General features: G+C 34.9%; 1 protein-coding gene across 2 annotated transcripts in view; it reads right to left on the reverse strand.

Moving 5' to 3' along the window:
* LOC150095409 (SRSF protein kinase 3-like) overlaps positions 1–26,996 on the reverse strand; it is a 429,406-nt gene that overhangs the window by 114,040 nt on the left and 288,370 nt on the right. For both annotated transcript variants that reach the window (XM_090410594.1, XM_090410593.1), the window contains exon 11: positions 13,999–14,286. In XM_090410594.1, the coding sequence (XP_090266720.1) occupies positions 13,999–14,286 (288 nt within the window). The remainder of the gene's footprint in view (positions 1–13,998; positions 14,287–26,996) is intronic.

A 26,996-nucleotide genomic window follows, 5' to 3' on the forward strand; every position in this document is an offset into this window, starting at 1 on the left:
TGCCAGACCTTATCAAAGGCCTTGGCAACATCTAAAAATACAGCAGCCGTGTGAAGGTGCCAGTTAAAACCATGGGTGATATGTTCCGTTAGTCAGTGAATTTGTTGCACTATGTTGTGAGCTTTATGAAACCCAAATTGCTCATTTGGAATTATTTTCTGTTTGTCCACTGCTGATTATAGTCTTGATAGGATGACCTTTTCTGTTACTTTGCTGAGGCAGGAAAGAAGACTGATGGGACTGTAGCTTTGGGGAAGCTGGGTTATTACCAGGCTTTTTCAGAGGTACAATGTCAGCGATTTTCCAATCTGTGGGAAAGTACTGGAATCTTAAGATGGAATTGGTAATATTAATCAGATGAATTATGGCTTTCCTTGGGAGTAGCTTTATTATTCTATTGGTAATGCCATCGAGGCCGGGAGCCTTTTTGTTCTTCAGATAGGATATAATATTGATTAATTCTGTTGGAGATGTGGGGTTGATGATTTCTGAATCATCCTTAGGCTATCTTAATGCTTTTCTAACGTTACGATGAACTTTGTAAATGAGATTAATATTTAAGTTTGTTTTTCCAAATTGTCAATTAGGGCTTCTACTTTTTCTTCATCTGAGTGTGCAATTCCAAGATTGGTCTTCATAGGGGGAAAGGGTTGTCTTTTGGTATGAAGAGATTTTACAAATTTCCACATGGAGTTATCTTCTGGGTTGATTTCTGTGAGTTTGGATTCCCATCTGGAATTCCTGTGTATCTGGAGGGCTTCTCGAACCTGTCTGTTCAGGTTGTTTAAGGTTGTTTTGTCGTGCAGAATTCTAGTGATATGATATCGCTTTCTGGCTTTGTTTTTGGTCCTAATCAGGTCCATTATCTCTTCTGGGATCCAGTTGGATGTGTGGAAGACAGTGGTTTGAGTGACTGATGCTATTGCTATGCTGATTTGTCTAGTTAAATTGCTTAGAGCTAGGTCTATGTCTTCTTTTTTGCGAATGACAGGGGGAGGGCCGAAGTGGGCTGGGAGAACCTTTGAGAGCATGTCCCATGCTAAGAAAGAATGATGGGAAGAGAGCTGATCCTGGAGTCCTAGCTTGAGCAGGATGGGATTATGATCTGAGTTAAGCTCTTCTAATGCCTCCAGCTGGTATTGATATCTGATATTCCTGAGGATAACTATGTCTAATATGTCAGAACTTCCTGATGCGCTATAGTGGGTGGGTGGGCTAAGTGGGTCCAGCTACTATTGATGGGTTGAGTAATGTGTAGTTGAATAAGGTACGGCCTTTGGAGTTGATTGACGAACTGAACCAAGCTGTATGTTTGGAGTTGAGGTTTCCTACTATAATTATGGAATCTGTGGAGCTGAGGATGGAGTCTAAGTCTGCTGTAAATAGTGGAATGCTGGCAGGATTGTATGCTGCATAGATTTTGAGTTTGCCTGCGTTATTTGTGTGCACCTCTACACCTATCACTTCAAGATTTAAAGTTTGGGGGGGTTGGTCAATGCATTGTGGCACAAATAATTTTTAATAAAAATAGCTGTGCCGCCTCCACTAGAGTTAAGTCTGTCTGTCCAATATAGAATATAATCTCTTAGTCTTGGGTTGTTTGATGATCTGAAGTGGGATTCACTGATCAATATTATGTGTGGATTGTATCTCTTTGCGAATTCTTGCAGCTCAAGAATTTTATTTGTTAAGCCATTTGCATTCCATGCTGTTATCATGAGGGAATTCAGTTGAATTTTTTAAACATTATAGAGAGCTGTTAATATGGATTGGGTTTCTTTAAAATCTCTTTCAGGAAGATGGTGAGGTGCTTGCTTTGCTGAATTCGTGCAGCATTGTTGCAAGTGAAGAGGTTAGAGCTGATGTGAGTTTGGAGCTTGTTTGCTCTTGCGATGAAGGAGTCTGAGTTCTGTGCCTTTCTGTTCTGCTGAATGTGAGGTATTAGGATCTGAAGGGCGACCTTCTTAGTTGTTTACTGTGTCATTGCTTGGAGGAGTGTGGTTCATCTTGTTGATCCATGGTTTTTTGTAATTAGCAGGACCATGTCCTGCTAATTAAAAAGGCATCCCTTGTAATTAGCGGGATATGGTCCTCTACAGTTGGCACAGGCAGGTGTGGATCTGGGATTGGTAACCCTCACCACATTTCAGACATCTGTAGGCAGCTCTGCACAGCTTTTGGGCATGCTCGAACCTTTGGCATCTGTGACACTGCCCTGCCGATGCCTTCTTTCTTAGAGGTTCGGTTGTAATTTTGAGCTTACAAATGTCAGTTACTTCATAAATTATTTTTTGTGTATTGCTGATTTTAACCAGCACCAGCGGCATTGGCCTTTTATCTGACCTCAGCATCCTACTGACTTTGATTGGGGGTCAATCCTTGACTGATGAGGTCTGTTGTGATCTCATCAGTTGAGATGCCCTCAGCAACCCCTCTTAGAACCATTTTTAGATTTTTCTAGGTTGCTAGCGTGAAGGTGTGGAAGGGCAATTTGGAGTTGTTCGGCATTTTTGTCATCATGCGATAATCTGTAACGGTGGTAGGATGAATCTTTACACCCTCATCAGTAATTCTTGCCCAGGAGAAATTGATATTTTGTTCCCTTAGGGACCTTGAGACTGTGGTCCATTTTTCTTTGAAGGATAACTGGAGGGACCTTTTCTTTTTTATCTTGAGTGTCGTGTGTTGTTACATCCTCTTCCATTTCATCTACAGATGTTCTATGTCTTTCATTAGATTGTTCCTCCTGCGAACAATCGAACTGTCTGGGAGTCTTTGTAGGTAGAACAGGTGTAAAGTCCCCTTCGATGTCCACATCATCTTCTTCTGTGTCATTAACTTGAGTGAAGAGATTCAGACAACCAGAATATTCCGTTTCAAATTTCTTTAGGATGAATTTAAGAATGTCAAGTGACATATCTTTGTTTAATTTTGAATGGTATCTTTAATGTCTTTTACGTTCTCCTTCCTTGCACACCATTTGTAATCAAGGAATATTCCAATGTCTTTAAATATTCCTGTCTACCTTGGAGGATTTACTGACAAATCCCCTAGATTCACGCAAGAGTCTACCAGCTAAACAATATATAATCGCAAAAATTGACACAAAATGAAGAAAGCTTACCTCTAAATATCATTCGGATATCCTAAAAATATCACACTAATCAAAACGTGAGACTAATAATAAATATACGTAAACGCCATCTTTTTCTAAACTAAATTTAAAATAACTCACCAATTAATCATTCTCTCCAAAAATATCAGACCCAGAGGTGATACCAAATGCAGAAGTCATATTTTCACATAAGAATAGCCAAAATGTGTCACACATTATTAAAATACTCTGGATTAGAGAGTTGTTGGAAGTTTTTCCAACTGGTTATACTATAAATTAAAGATGCCAAGAAATTATATTCTTGGTTTAATCCTTTATCCAAGTGTAAGCAAACAAAGTTTGCACACGAAGTATTTTCAGGACTCAGCAACTGGTATAGAGAGGCTAATGTCTTCACATCACTTGCCTTAGTATGCCCAACTACAGTTATATGGAATAAATGGAACATTACACAAAGCAATACACACAGTTTTTATTTATGTTTTAAGTTCATGAGCAGTTAAAACTGAAGTAAATATAAGAAGATGGTTTGATGTAAAAATCAGAGATAAGACAAAGATGCACAATATTTCATTTCCATTCATTCATTCATTATCTATATGGATGGCATTTTGAAAGAAAGTGGCATTAAAACTGATATTAGAATTGAAGATATCAAACTTAACTCTTTGCTTTATGCAGATGATTTGTACTCCTAAATGCATCCAACGAAAGTCCCCAGGATGATATAAATTGTAACAACTGTAACAAATTTGGCATGAAAATCAGAAATAAAAATATCAAACTATGAAAATAGGCAGGAACATAGAAAACTTCAGTTACATTCTCAATGGAGGTCCTATAGCGGAAATAAAAAATATATCAGCTATTTAGGTCCACTTTTTAGTAAGATGGCAAATTAAACTTGGAAATAGACAAGAGAGTAAGCAAAGCTGGTATAATGGGGAGCCAGCTGAATAAATTTATATGGAATAAGAGAGAAATTAGCCAAAACACTAAACTAGCAGAATACAAAACAGTGTTCAAATCGATTTTAAGTTATGGATCTGAGAGTTAGGTTAGAAATAAAGCATTTGATCAAAGATTATAGAGACCTTAGATATGAGAGTTCCGAGAAAAATTAGGGAAACTGAATAGATGGAATCAGTGGCAGAATCATTTTAAAAATAAAGACATTAGGAAGAAATTTGACATTGTTCAAATTCAAGAATGTGTGAACAGGACTAATCTGATATGATATGGTCACTTAAACAGAATGGGAGAAGAAAGATTACCAAGACAGGTGTTTGATACAAAGATGGTAGAAAAGAGACCCAGAGGAAGACTAAGATCTAAGTGGATTGATTCAGTCAGAAGTATCTTAGTAGAACGAAATATTAGATATCGCAATATTAGTATGTTGACAAGTAACTAACTAATTCACAATAATGTAAACTTAATTATGTACCCCTGTCACAGTAACATGAACACTCCTTGAGGATACATGTCAGGAAATTGATGAATTTTTGGCCTAAATTTTTTGAATATTAATTGTAAAACCTAAATTTTTAATATTTAGTTCATTATGAAGATTTCAGGTAAGTGACATGCAATGAAACCTTTTGAAATTTACATGCTGTTTCTAGGATTTTATAATTTCATACTCTTCTAGTTCTTTGTCTCCTATTGTTTCAATTTGTACTTTTTTTCAAGTTGTCATTTCATGTGGTTTATGTATAGTTCGTGACTGCCCTGTATATTCTGTCATCAACATATGATTTCCTGTGATTTCTTTTATTTTGCACAATTTTCTTTTGTTTTCTTTCCACAAATATTTCCTACAATCTTCTTTTGTGTTCTGTCATCAATGTATAATTTTCGGATATTCCAAATTTGTTCTACAGTCAAATTTACCACCATTTCCTTTGTCTGCTGATTGTATACATCATTTAATAGGAAATTCACTTCATAAGTATGAAGATTTTCTGCTTTCAATGTAATAGTGAACTTAAAATAGCACTGGCATTATTGGGCTTGTGCCAGGACTCTTCTATAGTTCATTATAGTGCATAATTTTTCATAGTGGTGTTCGCTATAGTGTGCATCTTCTATATGTCTATTAAGGAGTCCATTAAGTGTTAAAGCTACGTAATTGGGAGGATATTTCCACAAAGCCTTTTAATGACTATATGGAGAAATGAAAATGACCAGGGAATCTGACTCGATATTCACTTCCCTTGGTATGACCTGTTAGTAGGTATATGTCTAGATACTAAACAAATTGAGAATACACTAGAAATTTTGAATTTAATTGACTAAATAGTATTCTGTAGTGGTATCAATGGTATAACTTACTAAATATAAATTATAGTACAACATGATGACATTTCATGCTGGCTGGAATATTGCCAGATTAAACAAGGTGTCCCTCACCATTCTTTTCATTAGGAAACCAAGAAGAAAAGAAGTCACCTATTAAAAAAAATTCCAACAGAATAATGTCTGCAAAATTCAACACAGCCACCATCTCAATAGAAAAGAAATGGCACTGGCAGAAGAATTAGAGAATATCGCGTCAACAAAATTGGTGTTGCCGAAACAAAGATGAAAACATGCAAAGTTCTTTCTCCTCCTTTAATAAATCTAGGCCAGGTAGCCTGTTTATGTCTCATCCCAGTGTTTTAATCAGTCTGTCACTGTTCCTCTGACCCTTTGGTTTGTAGTTCATCATCTTCTCTGATCTTCTATCATATGACATTTAGTCTAGATGTTCTTTCCATTTGGTTCTGTTTCTATTATTGGTATTTGGTGTAGTTCTTTCAACATGTCTTCATTTTTCTTTTTCTCTAGTCTAGTATAGTCTGCTCTTCTTCTCATATCTCATTTCTGTAACAATAACTCTTATTATCTCTTTCTCTTATTTTCCATGCTTCACTGCTATATGATGTTGGTTTTGATAAAATGCTATATCTTCTTGGTTTGTCCACTTTTTTTTTTTGGTAACTATTGGCAGCATTAATTGTTTATTATTCCATTTAGTTTGGAGAATTTGTTAATTTTGTTAGAAATGTCTAAATCTTCATGGTAACTTAATTTATAGTGCAAATAATTTAAATTGTTCATGCATTTATTTATTTTATTGTCTATAACTATTTTAGTTCAAATGGGCATTTTATCTTTGAATGCCATAGTTTTAATCCTCCCCCCTAGAGAGACTGACATACTGTATTATTAAATTCAGTTTACATATGGCTTTTTGTACACTGTCCTCAGTTGTTCCAACTATTCACTTGGTCATCTGCAAAAAGTAAGGTATCTTAAGATAAAATTGTTTTCTATTTGAATTCCTTCTTTGCTGGTTAACCTCCGTTCTTTGATTATTTCATTCATATATATTCCAAATAATATTAGAGAAAAGAGACATTCTTGTCTAAGACCTGTTACTTCCAATGTTTTGGTTTTATTCTCACAGTGATAAGGTAAAAAATGCTTATCAATGTTTTCTCAAAGAGGCTGTAGAGAAGTTTCAATAAATTTATAGCCAAGTGATTTTTTTTTAAGTCTATCAAAGAGTTTATATCCCTCTATCTTCTCAAAGCTTTTTTATAATCCATGAATACAAGATGCATTTCTAAGTTGACTTCTCTTCTTTTCTCAGTAGTTTGAATCTGAATACAGGATCTATACAGGCCTTTCCTAAAGCCATTTTGTTCTTCATTATTAATTTTTTATAGTATAGGATTGATTCTGTTCTTCAGTATTTTGGCATATATCTTATGACCTGTGTTTAATAAACTTATTCCTCTGTAGTTGACAGCGTTATTCTTACTTCCTTTTTCAAAAAGATGGGAATCACAGTTGCATGGTTCCAGTCATTGGGCATGTGTTATATATTTTGTTAATTAGAATAAGAAGTCATTGATGAAATTTATTTCCTGCATATTTTATAAGTTCTATTTGGATTTTATTATCTCCTGATGACTTTCTATTTCTTTTAATGCTTCATTTAATTCTTCCAATGTAATATTATTTTGGAGACTTATCAGTTACATTTCCTAAAAATCTGTTAAACAATAATTCTGATTATTTCCTTTCCAGAGTTCACAATCTATCCATTGTTGGTCATCTGTCTCTTCAATATCTATTGTTTCTTTCTGTATGAACTTTATTGCTTTATAGATTTTGGGTTGTAGTTCATATTTCTTTTCCTAATTTACTAATATAATTATCCCAACTTTTTCAGTGAAGTTTTCATGTCTCTTTTGGCTATTGTTCTGTTTCTCTTATACACTATTTCGTTTTCTTAAGATAAGCCATCGAATGTATGCAGTTTTTTTAATCTTCAATTTCATTATTCCATATTCAGAGTCCTTTTCTCTTCCATTTTGTTTCCTCCCCCTAGACTTTTTTCTTCTGCTTTATATATAACCGGCATCAGATTTTTTTTATTCTTCTATTTCTTCTTTACTTCCTTAAAGTTTTAAGTATTTATTCATGCTTTCCTGGTATGCATTTTTTCCCCTTCTTTTTTTTTTCTGTTTGTGGTAATAGATTTATTTTATATACATCTTCATTACTATTTGATTTTCTTTTCTTTACACAGTTTGGTGGTATTGTTATATTTCCAATTAATTAATCCAAATGATGATCTGAATTAATACTGTAAAGTCTGTAAACTCTTACATCAGTTATTAATTTTGCAAGTTCATCATTGGTTATCAAGTAGTCAATTACTAATTTTTGATCTCTAGCTGACAAAGTAAATTTATGAGCATCTTTTTGTCTTAACACACACACACACATTCTTCAACTTATTGTAAGATTCAAATTCTATTAATCTTTTTTGAATTAGCACTGCTTCTGACGAAGTTGTTCAATCTGTCTAAACTCTGGCAGGATCCAAGGGAGTAGAAGGAGGGTAAGCTAGTTCCATTGCATAAAGGTGATTCCAAGACAGAAGTAGCAAACTACAGACCAATTAATATATTGGGAATGGTTGTTAAAATATTGGAAAAGTTATTGAAAGGTAAAATACAACAACAATTAGATAGGGATGTGATACTCTATAGTGAGCAGCATGGCTTTGTAAAAGTCAGGTCCTGTCTTAGTAACTTATTCACATTTTATAATAAAGTGACAGCAGAAATGGATAAAAGTAATGGCTACACCATGATACTTCGACTTTGCCAAGATAGCCTACCACATGGAAAGCTATTACAAAAACTGGAGAGGACGAGAATGGATATGAGGCAAGTAGCATGGATAAGGGGTTGGCTGACAACAGCCACCAGAGAATAGTATATGGTGGAGTGAGGTCTATGAGAATGATGGTGACTAGTGGAGTACCTCATGATTTGGCACTAAGGCCACTACTCTTTAATTTGTATATCAATGACATAGGGAAAGTTTTAAGAAGGAATATTCAGTTGTTTGCTGATGATGCAAAACTGGGGAGAGCAATAGTTGATAAAGGTGATGTAGCTATCCTGCAGGATGATTTAAATAAATTGGCATTATGGATAACGATTGTCAATTTAATGTTGCAAAATGTAAGGTCACGCCCTTCGGATTGAAAAGGTTGCATACAGTGTATCATATTGATGGTAACGGATCGCAGGTAATTGATGAGGCTAGGGACTTTTTTTGTTTTTATTCTTGTTTCTAATCATCTTTTGCTACAATAGTTGTAACTTTGTATATTTTCTTTCCATCTTTCTTTATCCATATCATTAATCTTGATCTAGCTCTCTCTTCTAACTCCACAATATATCTGTATATAATGTTCGTTCTTTTGTTGATCTTAATTTTTTTGTTTCAGATATTATTGCCAAATCAATGTTTGCCCCTTCTTTAGGTCTGCATGTAGTTATTCTATATGTGTTATACACTGAACATTCCAGGTAGCAATGCTGATTTTTACATTTATCTGTTTTCAGAAACCATTATCCAAAAGGACTGCCAAATGAAATTTCTTTGGAGAGTTTTGAGTAATATGACTTCCCTCAAGCTGGTTACAAGCTTGGCCTCCAAAACTAGGACTAGGAAAGGGATTTCCTCCAATCCAGATGTTATGGTTATACTGCATTCTTATACTGTATTCATCAAAGTCCCATCTGTTTATTCCAGGCAGCACCATATTGAGGTGAGGATGACATATGATTGAGAGAGGGACTATACATTGTACATTACCAACCCATTAGCAGCTTGCAAAATTCTTATGAATCACAATTATAAGATGATACATTCAGGCAATAATGACCAGGAAAAGGAAGGAGTAGCTATATCCTTGTGCCAAAGGATGCAGATTGAACACTAAACATGAAGATAATCTTCTTGAATGAAGCAGTATCAAGTAGTGATGTGAGCAAATATCAAAATGGGAAAGAGACATATGTGACTATGATCCCAACAAAACGTTCTACTAAGAAATGGTGGAATTTTTCAAATCATTAGAAAAGGCAGCTGATCAAGGAAAAAGGAAAAGTTTTTCCTTTTTGGGATATCTAAATAGCATAGCAAGAAATGAATACCAGACACACAGAGAAATGATCTGGGAAAATTTAGAGAAAAGAACAAAATTAATAATAATGGTAAGTACCTCCCAGATTTCTGCTCAGGATACAGTCTGGTCACTAATATCATGTTCCAACATAAAGATAGTCGCAAATGTCTGATAGTACATCTCTATGCTGTTTAGGACATAATATACAGGAGATCTAAAATAGGCAGGGATCATCATTTAGCTTTTAAACAGTATAAAAAAATTAATTCATACTGAAAAGAAATATGTGAAAGAAAGTTTTAAAAATAATCAATACTGATTATTTTTAGATTTCAGAGGTGAACACTCAAATATTATTCAAGAAAAAAAAATGAAAATAAGAATGAAACCTTGGAGAATCAGTGGCAAACTCAGAAGAAAGCATTCATCAATTTAGTCAGAGAGGTACATTGTGAGATTGTTCTGCAAGGACAGAAAAATCAGAATGCTATGGTGGACTCAGGAAATTAAAGAGGTAGTCGAAGAACAGAAGAATAAGTACTGAAAGCTCTTAAGTCAGCATGTGCTCTGAGAGAACACAGAAAAATGCAAGAAGCAGTGCATAAAACTAGCTAAATAAAAGTGATAAGGCGGCTTCAGTAAGAACACAGAAGATAAATATCAGGAAGAAAGTAAAATGTGCTAGAAGCTATTGAAAAGCTTAGAAATGGAGAAGAGTGTACTGTAAAAGGAATCAGGGATGATAAAAGTTGATATGAAAATTGAATATAAAGGTATTCCCATATGTTTGGAGTAATTACTTTGAAAGATTGCTAAATTAAGGAGGCAGTGAATAAGTGGAATGCAGTCAGGAGTGCATGTCAATATGAGGAAAGAGTATAGAAAGCCTTAAGTATTGTTAATTATTCATAATTGCACTGATTGAACATACTAATATTTTGCTGGTTTTGTACCCAGCATCTTCAGATCACAAATTATAACTGTGGAAAGTATAAACTCAGGCACTAAACTAAATCATAAGAAACCCTTTAAACTGTAACCACAAGAGAACTAATGTCCTATCTAACATGCTGCCCTCTATGGACCAAATAACCATAAAGTTAATTTGGAGAAGAAGGCTATCTGGTTTCAGCTGTTTCACTAAGTTATGCCAGATCTTTGGAAAACTAATGCACTAATACTTGATGTTAGGGAAGTGTTTCATAGCAGATGACGATTCTAAAAATAGACTGCAATCCTGCCAAATCTGAAAAGGAAAAAGTATGTAAATTATTAAAAAAAAAGTTAAATTTCGGCCCAAACAGATCACCACAAAGCTAAAACCCTTTTCATGTTTAACCATCCAAGATATAGGGACCCCATATCCTGAATGGCTTGATATCATTAACCTAATCCACTTTATCAAATAGTTGGCAGCACAGACAACCTTAACCAGAAAATGGCCAAGTGTTTATTCAAATCCCCCCTCCCACACACACACACACCTTCACAGGCTACTTTACCTCTTTTACTGAAAATTCCTTGTGCTTTAAAACATTAATAATAATAAATCTGAACTTGACAGAATTAGCAAAACCACCAAAACAACAGTATACAAGCCAGCTTTAGCTTATGAATCTGAGAGATGAATCAGAAATAAAATGCTTAATCAAAGACAAGAGACTGCAGATATGAGAACTTTGAAAAAAACTTACAGAAATGAATAAAGATAGTATCAGTGGCAGAATCACATTAAAAAAGGAAGATATGAGCAAGGAACTTAACATTGTTTGCATTCAGCAGTCTGTGAACAGAGTTAACGATATCTTAAACAGAATGGGAGAGGAAAGGTTAGCAAAACAGGTGTTTGATGCTGGGATGGCAGGACAAAGACCACAATTTAAATGGATTGATGCAATTAGAAGTGTCTTAGAAGGGTGAAATATAACAGACAGTACTGGAGTTCTGACAGATAACCCACTAATTTGGAAGAAAAATGTTAAGTTAGTAATAATGTAAACTTAACATGTAGTACTATCATAGCAGCCTGTATACATCGGGAATTTAATGATGTAGTATGTCTTGAGGTAGTCACGATAATGTCATAAGTGTGGGGAAAATGATGAAAAAGAGAAAAAAGGAGACAAAAGATTAATAAACAAGTGTTTGAAGCAAACATGCAAAGAAGGTATGTGCAAATAAATTTTGCATAAACCTGATCTTGCACAGAATAGCCTTACTATTCTGTGCAAGAGCACTAAGGGGCGAGAGAGTTGAGTTGTGCAAAAGATTTTCAAATGATAACTATTGATACCAACTCCCATTATGTTTTGGATTTATTGACGATGGGAAGCCTTTGATTCAGCAAACGATTCTGTACGTGGAGTTTTTGAAATCAGTAAGTGGAGTCACATGCAAAGACCATCAAAGTAGTATATACAATACCAACAATTCTCTTTAATGGGATGGCTTCACTGTGGAAATACAAAGAGGCATAATTTGATACACTTTCCCTTAAACTACGAGCATCATTTTCAAAAGTTTTGCACACTAGACTCCTGTTGTCAAACCAGGAGATATATATATACTCTCTCATTAATTATGAATTAAATTTTATTCTCTATCAAGAAATATGAAACATATGATAAACAGGGGGAATTTAAGCCAACCACTGCAAAAAGAAGTAGCTTAAAGATAACCCTAAAGAAGACAAGTTATATTCACAAACTATTATTCAAATGACAAACTTCAAGATCTTCATAAATGTCTTAAAATGCTGATTTCCTTACAATCTTAAGCAGGATGAAAACAACTTAGTGAATGTTATCAACGCAAAGTTCTGTCTTAAGCTCAGCTATGGAATGGGGTTAAGAAAAAAAAAAAAACAATCTAAATATGAAGAAGGTGCAAGATATTCTGTAGGTTGTTGAAGAAGCTCAGAAATGGAGGGAAGAGTGCTGTAAAAGGAATTAGAGTTGATAAAGGTGACATGAAAACCAGAGAAAAAGATATCCTTGATGTATGGAGTAATTACTTCAAAAAATTGCTAAATGAAACAAGCAGTGATGACAGCACAGTGGTAAAAAACAATCAGGAAATGTGTATGGTAGCTACCAGAATGTTATCTAGCAAAGGGTATTAGGTTTAATGGCGAGGTGTGTCAAAAGGAAAAATTAACAGTGAACATTAGATTGTCATTCTGGCTGGAAAATTCTGTATTGTCTATGAGCCAGAAGCTTTTATAGAAAACATCGAGTTAAGCATTAAAATGATATGAAGAAATAAAGATCAGCAGAGAACAAAATTCCAATATGAATCCTAGTGGTCCTCTATAAACATCTCTGTGAAAGTTCAAACATCAGCAGCGAGCACTGTTAATCTGCCCTCTCCCTTCTCTAAAATAACAAGAAACTTTCATTAACGTGGATAAATACTGACAGGATGATAACAACAGTAGAGGCAGCACATAAATGATAAGTAATGAGATAATGAAATTTTAAGCCACAGAAGGTGGTGGTGTTCATGTATGTGTGAGGGGAGATTCAAGATTAGGAATCTCATGGCAAGGAACATCTGATCACACATAACCACAGATACCACTCATGTGATACAAGGTGTAGTTTAGGGTTATGGCAGTAATATTGTTCAGCTTCAGTCAGAAACAAGAGATCAGATAGGAATATCTTCAGGTGAGAGTGCACATAAATTTAAGTTGCATTTAAACTATGAATGCTGGTAAAGTGAAGATGAGAGTTTTTCCTTCTTTTTTTTTTGAGCAAATTTGTGTATCTCATTAAAATACTCTAGATCTGCCTTGATTTTTTGTGGACCAAATTATATATTTCAGTGATGTGTGGCAAAGTCCAGTTTAATATAATGCTTAATTTGCAAAAAGTTAAAAATGCTGGTTCCTAAAACTGCATTTACTGGTAAGAGACAATTCTAAATTCAGAACAGGCAAACTGACTCCATGAACACACGCTGCTATAGTAAAAAAAAAAAAAAAAAACTTAATTGCTCATTAGGAAGGCTCAATCAGTCTTAAGTGGTGGTCGAGGAATGGGGGAAACCCCAACGAATAAACAGCTGTATAAATAACTTAATGCTGAGCAAGAAAAAAGTCTTTGTTTTAAATGTTCAAATTCTGCACTTTGCATAATTTTATCCTGCAGATTATCTGAGTAATTCAAAACATCAATTCTTATAACAGTTTTTCAATCTCAAAGAAAACTAAACTTGTTAATAAGCATCCTATAGTCTATTTCTCATTTCTCCGTTAAGGAAAAAACATACACTATTTTTTTTTTTTACCAATATGTTTGAAATCTGAAAAAAAGAAAAGGGGAAAAAAAATATATATATATATATTTATAAAATTTCAATCTTTCTCACATATGCAAGCTGAATGTAATATCCAAATTACCAGGACAGGAAGCCACTCGTCTCATTTCTGGATCCTTCATTTTGTGCTCAGATGGTGTACAAAGGGCACTTTCAGAACGTTCTAAGCGACCACGAGATACAGCACTTAAATTTCCACTATCATCTTCATATCCATTACTAAGCCCTTCTACCGAAACTGACAATCTTGGTCTGTCTGCACTACCAAGTCTAGACACATTTAATGAACTATTATCTCTAATTAGTGTTGAGTCACCATAATTACCACATCCATAAGATCCTTCTATGTAAATACTCGGACCTAAACGATCTGAAATGATACATAAAAATATGTCATATGTGAAAAATATATATATAATAACATCTCAAAATACAGTAGGAAAAGATTTTTTTTTTTTTTAAAAAAGTAGTCATTATTACATTTAATGAAAAATGTTAGTTACAGGCTGTCATTCATGCAATATATAAAAACCACAGTAATTTGGGATTAGAATGTTTAACTAATTTGGTTTAAGATGTGAAATGGCACTTTCATACAATTGCTCTTAGATGTATAATTAGGAAGACTGTATAATTGTCTTTTAGTAAAAGACAATTATGCCTCTATGCTAAATGAATCCAGTAGCATATTACTAACACCACATGATAGACAGCTGTAAAAAAAAATAAAAAAAATAAAATAAAAATAAAAAAACTTTGAGAAACAATACCTGCTTCAAATTGTGTGTGTACACATGCATGCATGTGTGCAAGACAGGTATTGGACAAAAATGGGTGGGTTGTTTTGAATTACAACCAAAGCATTATGTGGCGAGTGTATCATTTCTGTTAATTATATGTGTTTTTTTTTTTTTTTTTTTTTTTCCCCTTAGCACTTTTTTTTTTTTTTGTGGGGTGAAAAACCTGAGTTTCTGGGGAGGAGGGAAGAAGCCTGCCTGTCAGCCATATATATATATATATATATATATATATATATATATATATATATATATATATATATATATATTTATATAATCTCACATACCTCCATGTGAGATTAGGCAATCTGGTTCTTGGCATTCTAAAAGGGATTCAATTTTGAGTTTTCCATCCAAAGAGTACTGTTGATAATAACTGAGCTATAGAGGCTCGAGCAAAAGTGGTGATAAGAGTGAGTGACTTTAAACATAGGATGATAGCTGTAGCCACTCATGGACATGTGCAAAACAGCTGATGTAGGCAAAATTTTTGATGAGTGACTGGGAGGGATGACAGTATAATCCAGGATTTGCATTGACAGATACTATAGTCCTGCTTTCATACTCATTGGTATAGTGTGAATGATATGATAAACTGAAAAAATCAAGTGATATCAAACATATTGCTGAAAATAGCTGAATGATGACAGAAGCAGATGAAGGATTGACAGATCATAGTCTGATGGATATGTTACAATTGGTTAAATGAATGCATAGTACAAACTGCAAGAAATGCACCATACAACAAATACTGTCCTCAATGGTCATAAAAGCAAAAGACCACTACCATACCTATCCAGCAAAACCAAACAAATGCACCTAAAGTGGAGGAAGAGGAAAACACTAGTACTGAAGACCACAAGATGTGGAATGGTCTTATCCATGTGACCTTTCTCAGGAATTCATTACTCCAGTGATAGGTCTTAGTTCTTATTTTATACAAACAGAAGAACAAGGATGCAGTTTTGAATCATCATGCATGATCACAAGAATACAAATGGATGAAAAGGGAATGATGGTTATGGGCATATTCTTCTAGTACTTCTAAGTCCCTTCATATTAGGAAAAAAAAAAAAAAAAGAATGGCTTAACTGAACTCTACAGCCGACCCTGCATATGATGGACACAGATCACAATCCCAGTGAGTACCTTTGGGATGTGGCAGAATGAGATATTCATGAGAAGAACTAAGTAAGCTTCATGGAACTGCAAGAATTCATTGCATGTGGATACTCATCCAAACCAGAATATATAGTAGGATAGTTCAGCTAGAAGAGTAGTATCAATGCAACAGACAGTCCTAGCTCTGTATGTCAATATTTTTAAGGATACAGTACTACTGGACTGAATGCAAGTATGTCTCAGAAGGGCAAACAATTATGATTCTTTTTCTACAGTCATTCTGACTGTGCAATAGAAAAAGTTGAGAATGGCTGTGTGGAGTGCTTGGTTTTAAGAGTTTTGTGTACAAATTGGTTGGGGTGGATGGGGGAGAATCTACCACTGTCTCATTTAAAGGTTTGTATATTATTTTTCTTTTCCATTTGTGAAATAACCAGCACATCTGTAAATTTCGATAATTTGAATGTCTTGTGGGAAATGAGACTATCAAATCAAGGGCCTCAGTTAGTACATTAATAAATAGCAAAGAGATATCACAAAGGCTTCTGGGAATGATGCAGAGGACACTGACATGTAGAAGTAGGGAAATTCTTGTTCCGTTGTATAAGGCTTTGATTAGGCTACACATGTACTATTGTGCCCAGATTTGGTCACCTGGTTTTCAGAAGGATGAAGAGATGTTGGAAAGGGTCCAAAGGCAACTGACTAAGGTAGTTTCTGACCTCTGGAATGTTGAGTATGAGGAAAGATTGAGGAGATGCAATTTGCAGAGTCTGGTGGACAGGAGAAAGAGGGGAGATATGATAGAGACCTACACGTTGGTAAGGGGTTGTTACCAACTTGTAGGTCTATGCTGGAGAAGTTCTACAGAAAATAGTGGGAGATCACAGGGAGAATCAGAGGTCATCCCTGGAAACTGTATAAAGAAGGTGTGACTAGGGGAGATTTTTTTGTGCAGACTTGTAAATGATTGGAATGCCTTGCCTGAGAGTGTGGTGTCTGCAGGGAGTTTGAATGTGTTCAAAGCACAGTATGATGAGCTGTGTGTGAGATAAAAGGACCTCCCAGATGAGTCTTTGACTCCATGAGGTCTTGGGTAATAATAATAAATAATAATAATAATGTATCAAAACTAATCATTGTCTGATCTTTTTAGGACATGGATTTTAATAGTTTTAAAGTGAACAGACTTTTGCAGAAGAAAAGTTAACTATGACGGAGGGCAGGCACATGACTTTGCCAACTGTTTACCAAGTCTGTATGTAAGATATTATTTGCAAACCAAACCCCCCCCCCCCCATACACCACAACTGGGTGAGGGAGAAGGAATCAGGTTTGTGAATTTTTGGCACTCCTTAAATTCCGTGAGGCTTTACATGAAGAGACTTGAGCTAGTTTCCATTCTAATTAAATATATATTTTTTAATGTATTAGTAGGATCATCATCAAATTCCTGCCATGTACCCTCAAGGGATGTACAGTATATGATAGTATTACATGACAAATTTACATCATTACTAACTTCTATCTACAATTTTCCTCCAAATCAGTCTGTTACCTCTCAAGACTCCAACATTATCAGATCTTATATTTCTGTCTTCTAAGGCAATGTTTCCCAAACTGTGAGCCGTGTCCCCCTTGGGGACCATCAATTTTGCTGAGGGGGGGCTGTGAAATAACGAAAACAAATTTAAAATGTTTTTAAGACTAAGTGTGCCATGTCAAATGTGTATGTAATATTTTCATTTAAGTTTTGCAATATTCGCTGGGTATGTTTTACATTGAATATAAATACAATAAATATTATAATAATATATGTCAGCATTACAATTTTTTTTCCGAAGTGGTCCGGGAAATATTTTAATTTTTCGAAAGGGGGCCTTTACATTCATAAGTTTGCGAAGCACTGTTCTAAGGCACTTTGCACCGTATCAATTCCCCTATATCTTGGTCTTCCCCTGGGTCGTTTTCCTGCCAACCTGGGAGAGAATACTTGATTTGCTAATCTTTCCTCGCCCATTCTGTTTAAGTGACCATACCACCTGAGATTACCTCTGCTAACGCATTCCTGGATGGTGACAATGTCAAGTTCTTTCCTAATATCGTCGTTTTTAATATGATATTGCCATTGATTCCATCTGTTCATGCCCCTAATCTTTCTCAGGACTATCATATCTGAGGTGTCTAGTCTTTGGCCAAGTGTTGTACTCCTGACCCAGCTCTCAGAGTTGACTCTTAGTGTTTTGACTAATTTCTCTCTTATTCCATATAAATTTATTCAGTTGACTTCCCACCATACCAGCTTTGTTGATTCTGTTGTCTATTTCCATATTTAATTTACCATCTTCTCTAAAAATCGTGCCTAAGTAACCAAAATGTTTCACTTGTTCTATAGGTTCTCCATTCACAATGCAGTTGATATTTTCAATGCTTCTGCCTATTTTCATTGTCTTTGTCTTGTTATTGCTGACCTTCACACCATATCTATTACAACAGTTATTCAATTTAGTCAGGGAATCTTGCAAAATTGTAGTGGATTTATTTAGAAGTATAACATTGTCCGCATAAAGCAAAGAGCTGACATTAACATCTCCAATTTTGATATCAGGATTAATACCACTTTCCTTCATAATGTGATCCATATAGATAATGAATAACAGAAGAGATAATGTACATCCTTGTCTCACACCAGATTTAACATTAAACCATTCTTCCAGTGCTTCCCTCAATTATAACTGCTGACTGACAATTCAAGTAAAGACTAAGTATTGCTTGATATAATTCCCCATCGACACCATATAACTGTAGTGTTTTGAATAGCTTCTCTCTTGGCACCTTGTCATATGCCTTTTCCAGATCGACAAAACTTAAATACAGATCTTTGTTATATTCCCATGATTTCTCAACTATTTGTAGTAAAGTGAAGATCTGATCCTGAAAGCCTCTATTTGGCCTGAATCCAGCTTGTTCTTCACCGAGCTTTTATTCCACAATCCTTCTCAACCGTTTCTCAAGTATACTTGTGTAAATCTTACCAGGAACACTCAGTAGAGAAATACCTCTGTAATTCTCAAATTCAGTTTTATTTCGATTTTTATAAATGGGTACTATGAGAGCTCTACTCCAATCATCTGGGATTTGTCCCTCTGTCCAGGCCTTCTGAACTGTGCAGTGCAGTCACTGTAACACTTTTATACCTCCACTTGAGCATTTCTGGTCGAATATCATCTACTCCTGGTGCCTTTCCACATTTCAGGCCTTTGATGGTTTTTTCTACTTCAAGTATCGATATATATTCCCGACTGCATGCCTGTTGAGCATTTTTTTTTACCACTGTGCTGTCATCACTGCTTGTTTCATTTAGCATTTTTTCAAAGTAATTACTCCATACTTCAAGGATATCTTTTTCTCTAGTTTTCATGTCACGTTTATCATCTCTAATTCCTTTTACAGCACTCTTTCCTCCATTTCTGAGCTTCTTCAACAACCTCCAAAATATCTTGCCACCTTCTTGATATTTATTTTCTATGTTCTTACCAAAGCCTTCCCATGGCTTTGGGAAGACTTTGGTAAGAACTCTTCCCAAAATCTTTAAGTAAAATGACTTTGTACAAGATTATGCATTTTGTCATCATATGCTGCTCGATTCAAGATAACAATAGTGTTACCTTTATCTGCTTTTGTTATAGAAATGTTGTTACTATATACCGTATTTGCCGACGTATGAAACACACCCCCTTTTTTGTACACATTTTTTAGGGAAAAAATACTTTATCACTGAATAATATAATGAATTTACAGTATTTCAAATATAAAATAATAAGTAGGTCTACTTTCAACAAATACTTAATCTAACTGGGAGAGATACCCACCTTTTAATCTCTTCATCAAAACCCAGAAATCCATCTCCAGAGCTAAATGAAGAGACACTTGAAACCTCTTCTAAATCAGAATCTGAGTCCTCATACAACAAATTGTCCTCTGTACCATCCCAGTGCATTACTAATGCCACACTTCTTAAATGAAAACTGAGACACTGTCTCAGTTTTCACAGCATCCCATGAAGCTTGGACCCACTCACAAACTTGCAAAATGCTACGATGGCGTAACCTCAAAAACTCAGAACACTGCATCCAGCAGTCTTCTGGATGCAGTGTTCCACTTCTCTGCATTAAAAAACCATTTAAGGGATTTATGAAGGAGAAGTGGAACACCTCCTGGAATTACAGCTAAGCGAGTTTTCAATTCCTTGAGTTTATTTTTAACATCTTTTGTTCTGTGAGAACGAAATTGATCCCATACTAGCAGGGCAGGCTTTTTCAACAGTCCACCAGAGCGCCTAGACCAAATGTTATCTATCCATAACTGGAATACTAGAATGTATTCCAGTAACTGGAATACATAACGAACGTAACTGGAATGCTCTTACACACAGCAAGGAAGCAAGAAAGAAGTAGCATAACTCGGAACAGAGAAAATTTCTAGAAATGAAAGTAATAAAAAACTGAGTATCGGCATATAAGAAGCATCCTGTTTTTCAGACTTATTTTCAAAGAAAAAAGTGCATCTTATATGCTGGCAAATACGGTAGTTTTAAGGCTGCAATTTTAGGAGGTTAGGATTTGATCAGGATGTTTACTACATCCCTGTCACTAGCAACAAATCCACTAAGTCTGTGGCAGCATCCCACGTTTATTTGATCTTGTTATAATCACCCTAGTTCACCTGAACATGAAAGTGACATTTCATTTCACATATTAGAGGGTTTATTTCCATTGGAGGGAATTGTTTTACATATTTTAAGTTGTTCAGCAGATGAAATTGCCACAGATAACACAACCAGAAATGCTTAAATATGCTAAAATTTAAAAACTTGACAGCAGATATTGCTGACTCTTACAGAAGGCAGGCTGTATATTCCACATTCAACAGACATCCTGGTTTCCATTTTGCTATTTGCCTAGGTGACGGCAAAGTTATGACATTGACTAAATGAATGACAGCAGCATGATCGTAAAACTGTTGTGATCGACTTGTTGTATGATGTTTGGAGAATTTGAAGCTTCTGTTGGTGTGGGCTTTTTTTTTTTTTTTTTAATTCATATCTACTGCACATTTGGAGATGTTGAGAAGGGCTCTTCACAGTTCAGGATTTCAAATTTCACAGTTTGTCATGTGGAACTTCAATAGCTTTATTTTTGACAGTTATGATAAACTGTGAAATAGACCTAACTTGTTCACAACATATTAATGCTAGACCAGTCCTTTCATAAATGCATTGGACCTTGGCCAAACAAATTTTCCACAACTTGACACAGTTAGGGTTGGTATTAGTGCCTTGTCATCTTTTTAAGAAGGCTAACTTTTAAGCTGCCATGCCAATTTCAATTTCCACTTAATGAATACCTTCCTCAGATGTGTAGAAAAGCTTAGATGTTGGCAGTTGTTCATTTTTGCTTATTTTGGTTTAATTCACAACACAAAGAAAATTAAGAAACTATTCAATTAAATTATATACCTGTTCGAGTGAGTATAAAGCAGTGAAATATTAGCTAAATAATTAAATATATAATTTTATTTAATTAAATTTGTGTGTGTGCTGAACTACGAAAAAAAAAAAAAAAACAAAGATGAGCATCATCAGAGTGAAGTAAAAAACTGAAGATAAGGATATTCTAGTTGTCTGGATTAATGACTATGAAAAATCATTAAATGAGTTAATAAATGATAGAACAGTGGCAGAAAATATTCAGAAGGAATGCAATTAAGAGTGCATGTCAATAATTGAGACAGAAAAAAAGTCATCAGAAATCTGCAATACTGAACAACAGCTGGAGTAGAAAACTGAAAGGCTGAAATACGGTAGTTCAAAAGATTTACAATAGCTACATTTTGTAATTAGGAGTCATTCAGTAGTATACTATTTGCATGCTATTTTTTCTCAAACAATCTATGCAAGTATACCTGAAAAAGATTAAGAAGAATCACTGAAGTGAAAAAGTAAAGAACAAACTGGGTTTAGGCCAAACAGGGATTGCCAAGAACAGATCTTTACTCTAGAAAAAAAAGTCAAGAAATCAAGGGATTATAAAGTAAGGATCTCTATCTAAACTTTGTTGATATCAAAAATGCATATGATAAGACACCAGACTGTTTAGAACATAAATCTGTATAATATAAAGTGAACCATGCAGTGATATATATAGTTTATAATTAATCTGCAATTATAAATTGCAGCTTAGTTATAAAGTTCTTTGCTTTATACACTTAACATTATTAACAAATAAATCTACTAATGCACATCACAGTTAAAATATTATGATTACTGTCCTAATAGTCTGTAGTCCTCATTTCTTGTTACCAGAACTGCTGCTAAGTAGTATAGCATCATGGAAAATTCAAATTCTATGAATATGACAGTGACCTGGCTGTCACTGTAATATTCAGTGAACCACTCTTGAACAAAACTGGCAATGTGACATGATGCATTATCCTGTATCCTCTGAGAATCCATTTGCCACAAAGGAATGTGCTGATCAGCCAAAATAGGTTTCACAGCATTCATAGTATCAGGGCTCCAAGAGATTTCCAAAGAAAAAATATTCTTCATACCATAATGCTGCAGCCTCCTGTAATCATGACGGTAGTGATTCCTCCTATACCCATTTTTTTTTGTGTTTTCCTAACGTTACACTTATCTACACATGCAAAGCTGGAGATGATATTTAACCAAAAAGGCAACTTTTTTCCAGTCTTCAATGACATCTCTCAGATGCAAACTGTAAACATAATTGATGATGAGGCACAAGTACAGGTACCTTGACTGGGCACTGCTTTGGAAGACCATACAAAGAACGATATGTTGGAGTGTGGTCATGAGAAACATCACCATTCATCCCGGCTAAATATCATGGCTGCATATTTCACCCCCCCCCCCCAATGAGCTTGCACAAAGCAAGAAAACCAGCATTCATGATGAGTAATAAGGTGTTCATTGATAGCATCTGTTCTGCATGGTATTCTTCCACTCCAGGAACACCTTATCTACAGTCACTAACATGCTAAAATACTGATAATTTTTTGGAAAATACAATTCAAATGGTATCCTACAATCATGTCTCTTCCAAGTCCCTCAGTTCCCATGTTGGTTGGAGAGAGTGTCCATCTCCAACCAACATGCTGCAGGTTCAAATCCCACCATGGACATGGATGGATATTTGAATGTCTTTATATGAGAGAAGAATTTCATTGTCCAGTATGACACCACCACCCTACTTTCTGAAACACTGAAGTGGCTTGAAAAGTTCCATGTTTGGTCTCTCTCTATAGCAGGGTTTCCGGACCTGGTAAATAATAAATTAAAAAAATATATATATATATACATATAAAATAAAAAAAAAAGAAATCCTTAAGGCACCTGGTATCAATGTACTATATGTTCACAAATTAAGTGTTTCGTGGGTGGAAGCCACAAAAAGTCAACCAGCAATTTTAAGCAGCAGGTCACACACCAGCATTATGTATACTAGCTTTTATTGTGCTAAGAGTGTGGTAACCCTGTGGCAGGGTGGAATGACTGATTATGAAGTAATTGGAGTGATCATATTTTTACAGGACCATAAGTCTTGAATTTAGCTAAATTAAATAACTGTAATAACTAAAATAAAGAGCCGAAAGGCTTCAGTTTGGTGATGCAAAATTATATAAGTGAATATTAGATCCAACATTATTTCAAAGCTGAATGTAGAAACTATGAAAGTTTCATAAAAATAAGTTGAAATGCATTAATAGAAAGCGAATATAGATGCTTGGGCAGCACCTATGTTTTCCCATAAGCTCTCTAGTCAATTTATTTTTACAAAACTTTCATAGTTTCTACATTTGGATTTGTAATAATGCTGGATCTAATATCTACTTATATAATTTTGCATCACTGAATTGAAGCCTTTTGGCTCTTTATTTTAGTAAATACTTGTACGCACCTACTGAGAGTTTGCTTACGAAAAATACACCTATCCAACATTTCAAGTTCCTTAGTACTGAACGAGAGTTTTTGCTTTCTTAAGGTTTCTGCCTGGTCTTTGAGGAAAATCAACCAGTGCGAAACAGCTGTCAGGCCAGTGAAACCTTATCAAAATAAACTAATAGAAAACAAATATATAGATGCTTAGGCAGTGCCTATGTTTTCTAATTGGTCAGCGCTAAGGCAACTTGTGAATGCTGGTGAGTGTATTCAAGTAAGCTCTCTGGTCAACTGATTTTTTACAAAACTTTCATAGTTTCTACATTCAGCTTTGAAATAATGCTGGATCTAATATCCACTTTACTTATATAACTGTAATAAATTTGGTATGAAATTTAACAACTAAAAATGGAAAATAATATGGAAAACAAAAATCAACTGCACTAGCGGTATTCATCCTGCTATATATATATATATAGCACGTTTCAGTTATTTAGGTACAAGTTTTAGTGAAACTGCAAATTAAACATATAACATTATATAAGCAGGACTGATATTGTAGGAAACCAGTTGAATAATTTAACAAGAGGCAAAGCTAAAAGTAGTATTCCAACTAAATTTACCACCTGGATCAGAGTTTATATTAGAAACAGTTACCATATTTACTTGAATATAATTTGCACGTTTTTCCTCTTTCAATTAAAATTAAAAAATCGTGGTGCGAGATATATGCAGGTATTTTCGGAAACTGAAGTTTTTCGGGAAAAAAGTAAATTGAACATCTATAATTAAATCCTCAGTATTCATTATAATTTTAATTGCTAACATAGAGCCACTGCAGCTCAGTCGGTATAGATGAAGCTGTTTGGTCAGCTTCATCTATACCGACATGGTCTCTTTCAACTGAAGGTGGGTTAGCTGGTCTCATATGGAGGTAGATGGTTTTTTTACCCAGAAACTTGGGTTTCGTCCTTCAGAACAGGCAAATCGGCCCAGTGAACACACATGAATTTACAGTCATAAAATACATATACTTAATCTCTCATTATGTGGGCTCAACCGGTCCTAATGGATGTGGGAGAAGGGGGGAGGGGGAAGAACCCCATACGAATGAATAAATAAATTGCTCACATTATTTATAAAATGAATGCATTTGAATTTTAATTATCACCGTTATTTATGCAATTGGCACCTCACCTTCATCACGTGATATATCTGAATCTTTAGCGACAATGTTTCTGTAATTAAATTAAAACAAACAGAGTTTCATTATTGCTTGTCCTTTTATCATTTCAGAATCATAAGATCACGATGATCTTATATTCTTGAAATTTCTTATATCCAAGAAATTATATTCTTGGTTTCATCCTTTATCCAAGTGTAAGCAAGCAAAGTTTGTGTGTGAAGTAATTTCACTACTGGGCTACTTGTACATAGAGGTTGATGACTTCGCATCAATTGCTTTAGTATCATATAATGCAGAGCACATATCCTTATGGATGTATTATGCATTATGGGAAGGGTCACTATCCAGACCGGTTTTGACCTTCATTGAATATAATTTCTTGGCATCTTTAATTTATAGTGTAACCAAGTGAAAACCTTTCAACATCGGTATGACTAACCAAGCATCTCCTATTCACTATTGCTATTTCAGTCTCGAGAGCAGTTTCCTCATGTGCATTGTCAATCTACCCAAATAGCATCATCTTTGTTCCCATCTGGGGCATTAGAGTTGTCAGTTTTAAAAAAAATTCTTGGCAATTATTTCTAACAAAATCATGTCCCAAGCTCTCAAAATCAAGTTGCACAATAGTTCTAATAATGGCCTGTTAATTTTCACTGCCAGAGACAGGCCATACCTGCCGGCTGCCATCCACTCCATGTAGAATTTTCATACTAGACCTTGAACGGTTTGTTGACCGATACATCCACAGACTGTAGACAAGGTGTAAGACCACCAGGAATAATGGCCACATCAGTCTTCACATCTGAAAGTTGTTTTTACTATTTCTGCCATAACAACATTCGCCATCTATTAAAACTTTTTCATGTGCGCCTCATTCTCATTTTCCTTTTACCCTCTTTTACCATGCAGTGTCGAGGGTTTATTAATCATCGGACCTTAAACCATTCACAGGATAAAGTGGTCAGCCCTACGCCCCAGTGTATCCTATGTCCTATAGTGTTGAGTTCTCAAGGACGGTTTGTCTGCTTTGTGGGATGAAAAATCCCAGGATAAACTGGGGAAAAAACCTACTGTTCACGCCCAAGACTGGCTAACTTGGCTATGGCTGAGGAAGATCCTTCAGCTCCTCACATCACTGATGGGAACTGAACCTAGGACACGCCTTCCCCCAGACATATGGTTGCATAGTGCACAGTTACTAGGCTAACTGTGTGGACCATCATCTGATGAGATTAAGATTGGACTGGCTCTTCAGAATGTAAGCACCTTGAAATGGAATTGTCAGCAAGGCAGGATAACACCAAACTTTCTCACAAAAGCATTTTCTTTTATTAAGTATTGTCAAGAAGCTACTAAATCAATATTAAAAAATCTCACTCATTGCAATTAAGGTGTCTCAGTTCTAGTAAGGTGATTCTTGGCGAGGCATACACGAAACTTTTTAATTTATTTTTTCGTGAAGTAAAATCAGAGGTGCGAGATATACACAAGGGCCACTTATATTCAAGTAAATATGGTAATCAAAGACATGAGACTCAAAATATGAGTTCTCAGGAAAATTAGGACTGAAGGATTGTGCTAGTGTTAATCATGTTGTACCATCATTTTTTATTTTGATTGTGCTAGTGATAGATTCATATTAGGAATAATGTTAAGAACTTTATTCTTAATATTGCATTCATGAATATTGTATGCAAAGCTAATATATGGTCAAGTGTAAGAAAAAAAGATTAGCAAATCAAGTCTGAATTAAAAATGGTAGATAAGATGCTGTGTTGAGGTATTGCTGTGATATACAGCAATACCTCAGCTAATGCATGTCAAAAATATTAGGTACTAACTGAGACCACATTGAGCAAAGCATTAATGTAATAGGTTTCAGTGTAATGCACGTTCCAAACATTTATGTTAACTGTTTACATTTCTTAGTAAATTCACCTCCTTTTCACACTCATGATTGAGTGTAATCAAGGGATAAGTTACACAAAGTTTATAAAGAAGCCATATCT

The sequence above is a fragment of the Typopeltis vanoorti genome, chromosome 20 (genome assembly GCF_054136105.1).
Source record: "Typopeltis vanoorti isolate ZY-2024b chromosome 20, IOZ_Tvanoo_1.0, whole genome shotgun sequence".
Lineage (NCBI taxonomy): Eukaryota > Metazoa > Arthropoda > Arachnida > Uropygi > Thelyphonidae > Typopeltis > Typopeltis vanoorti.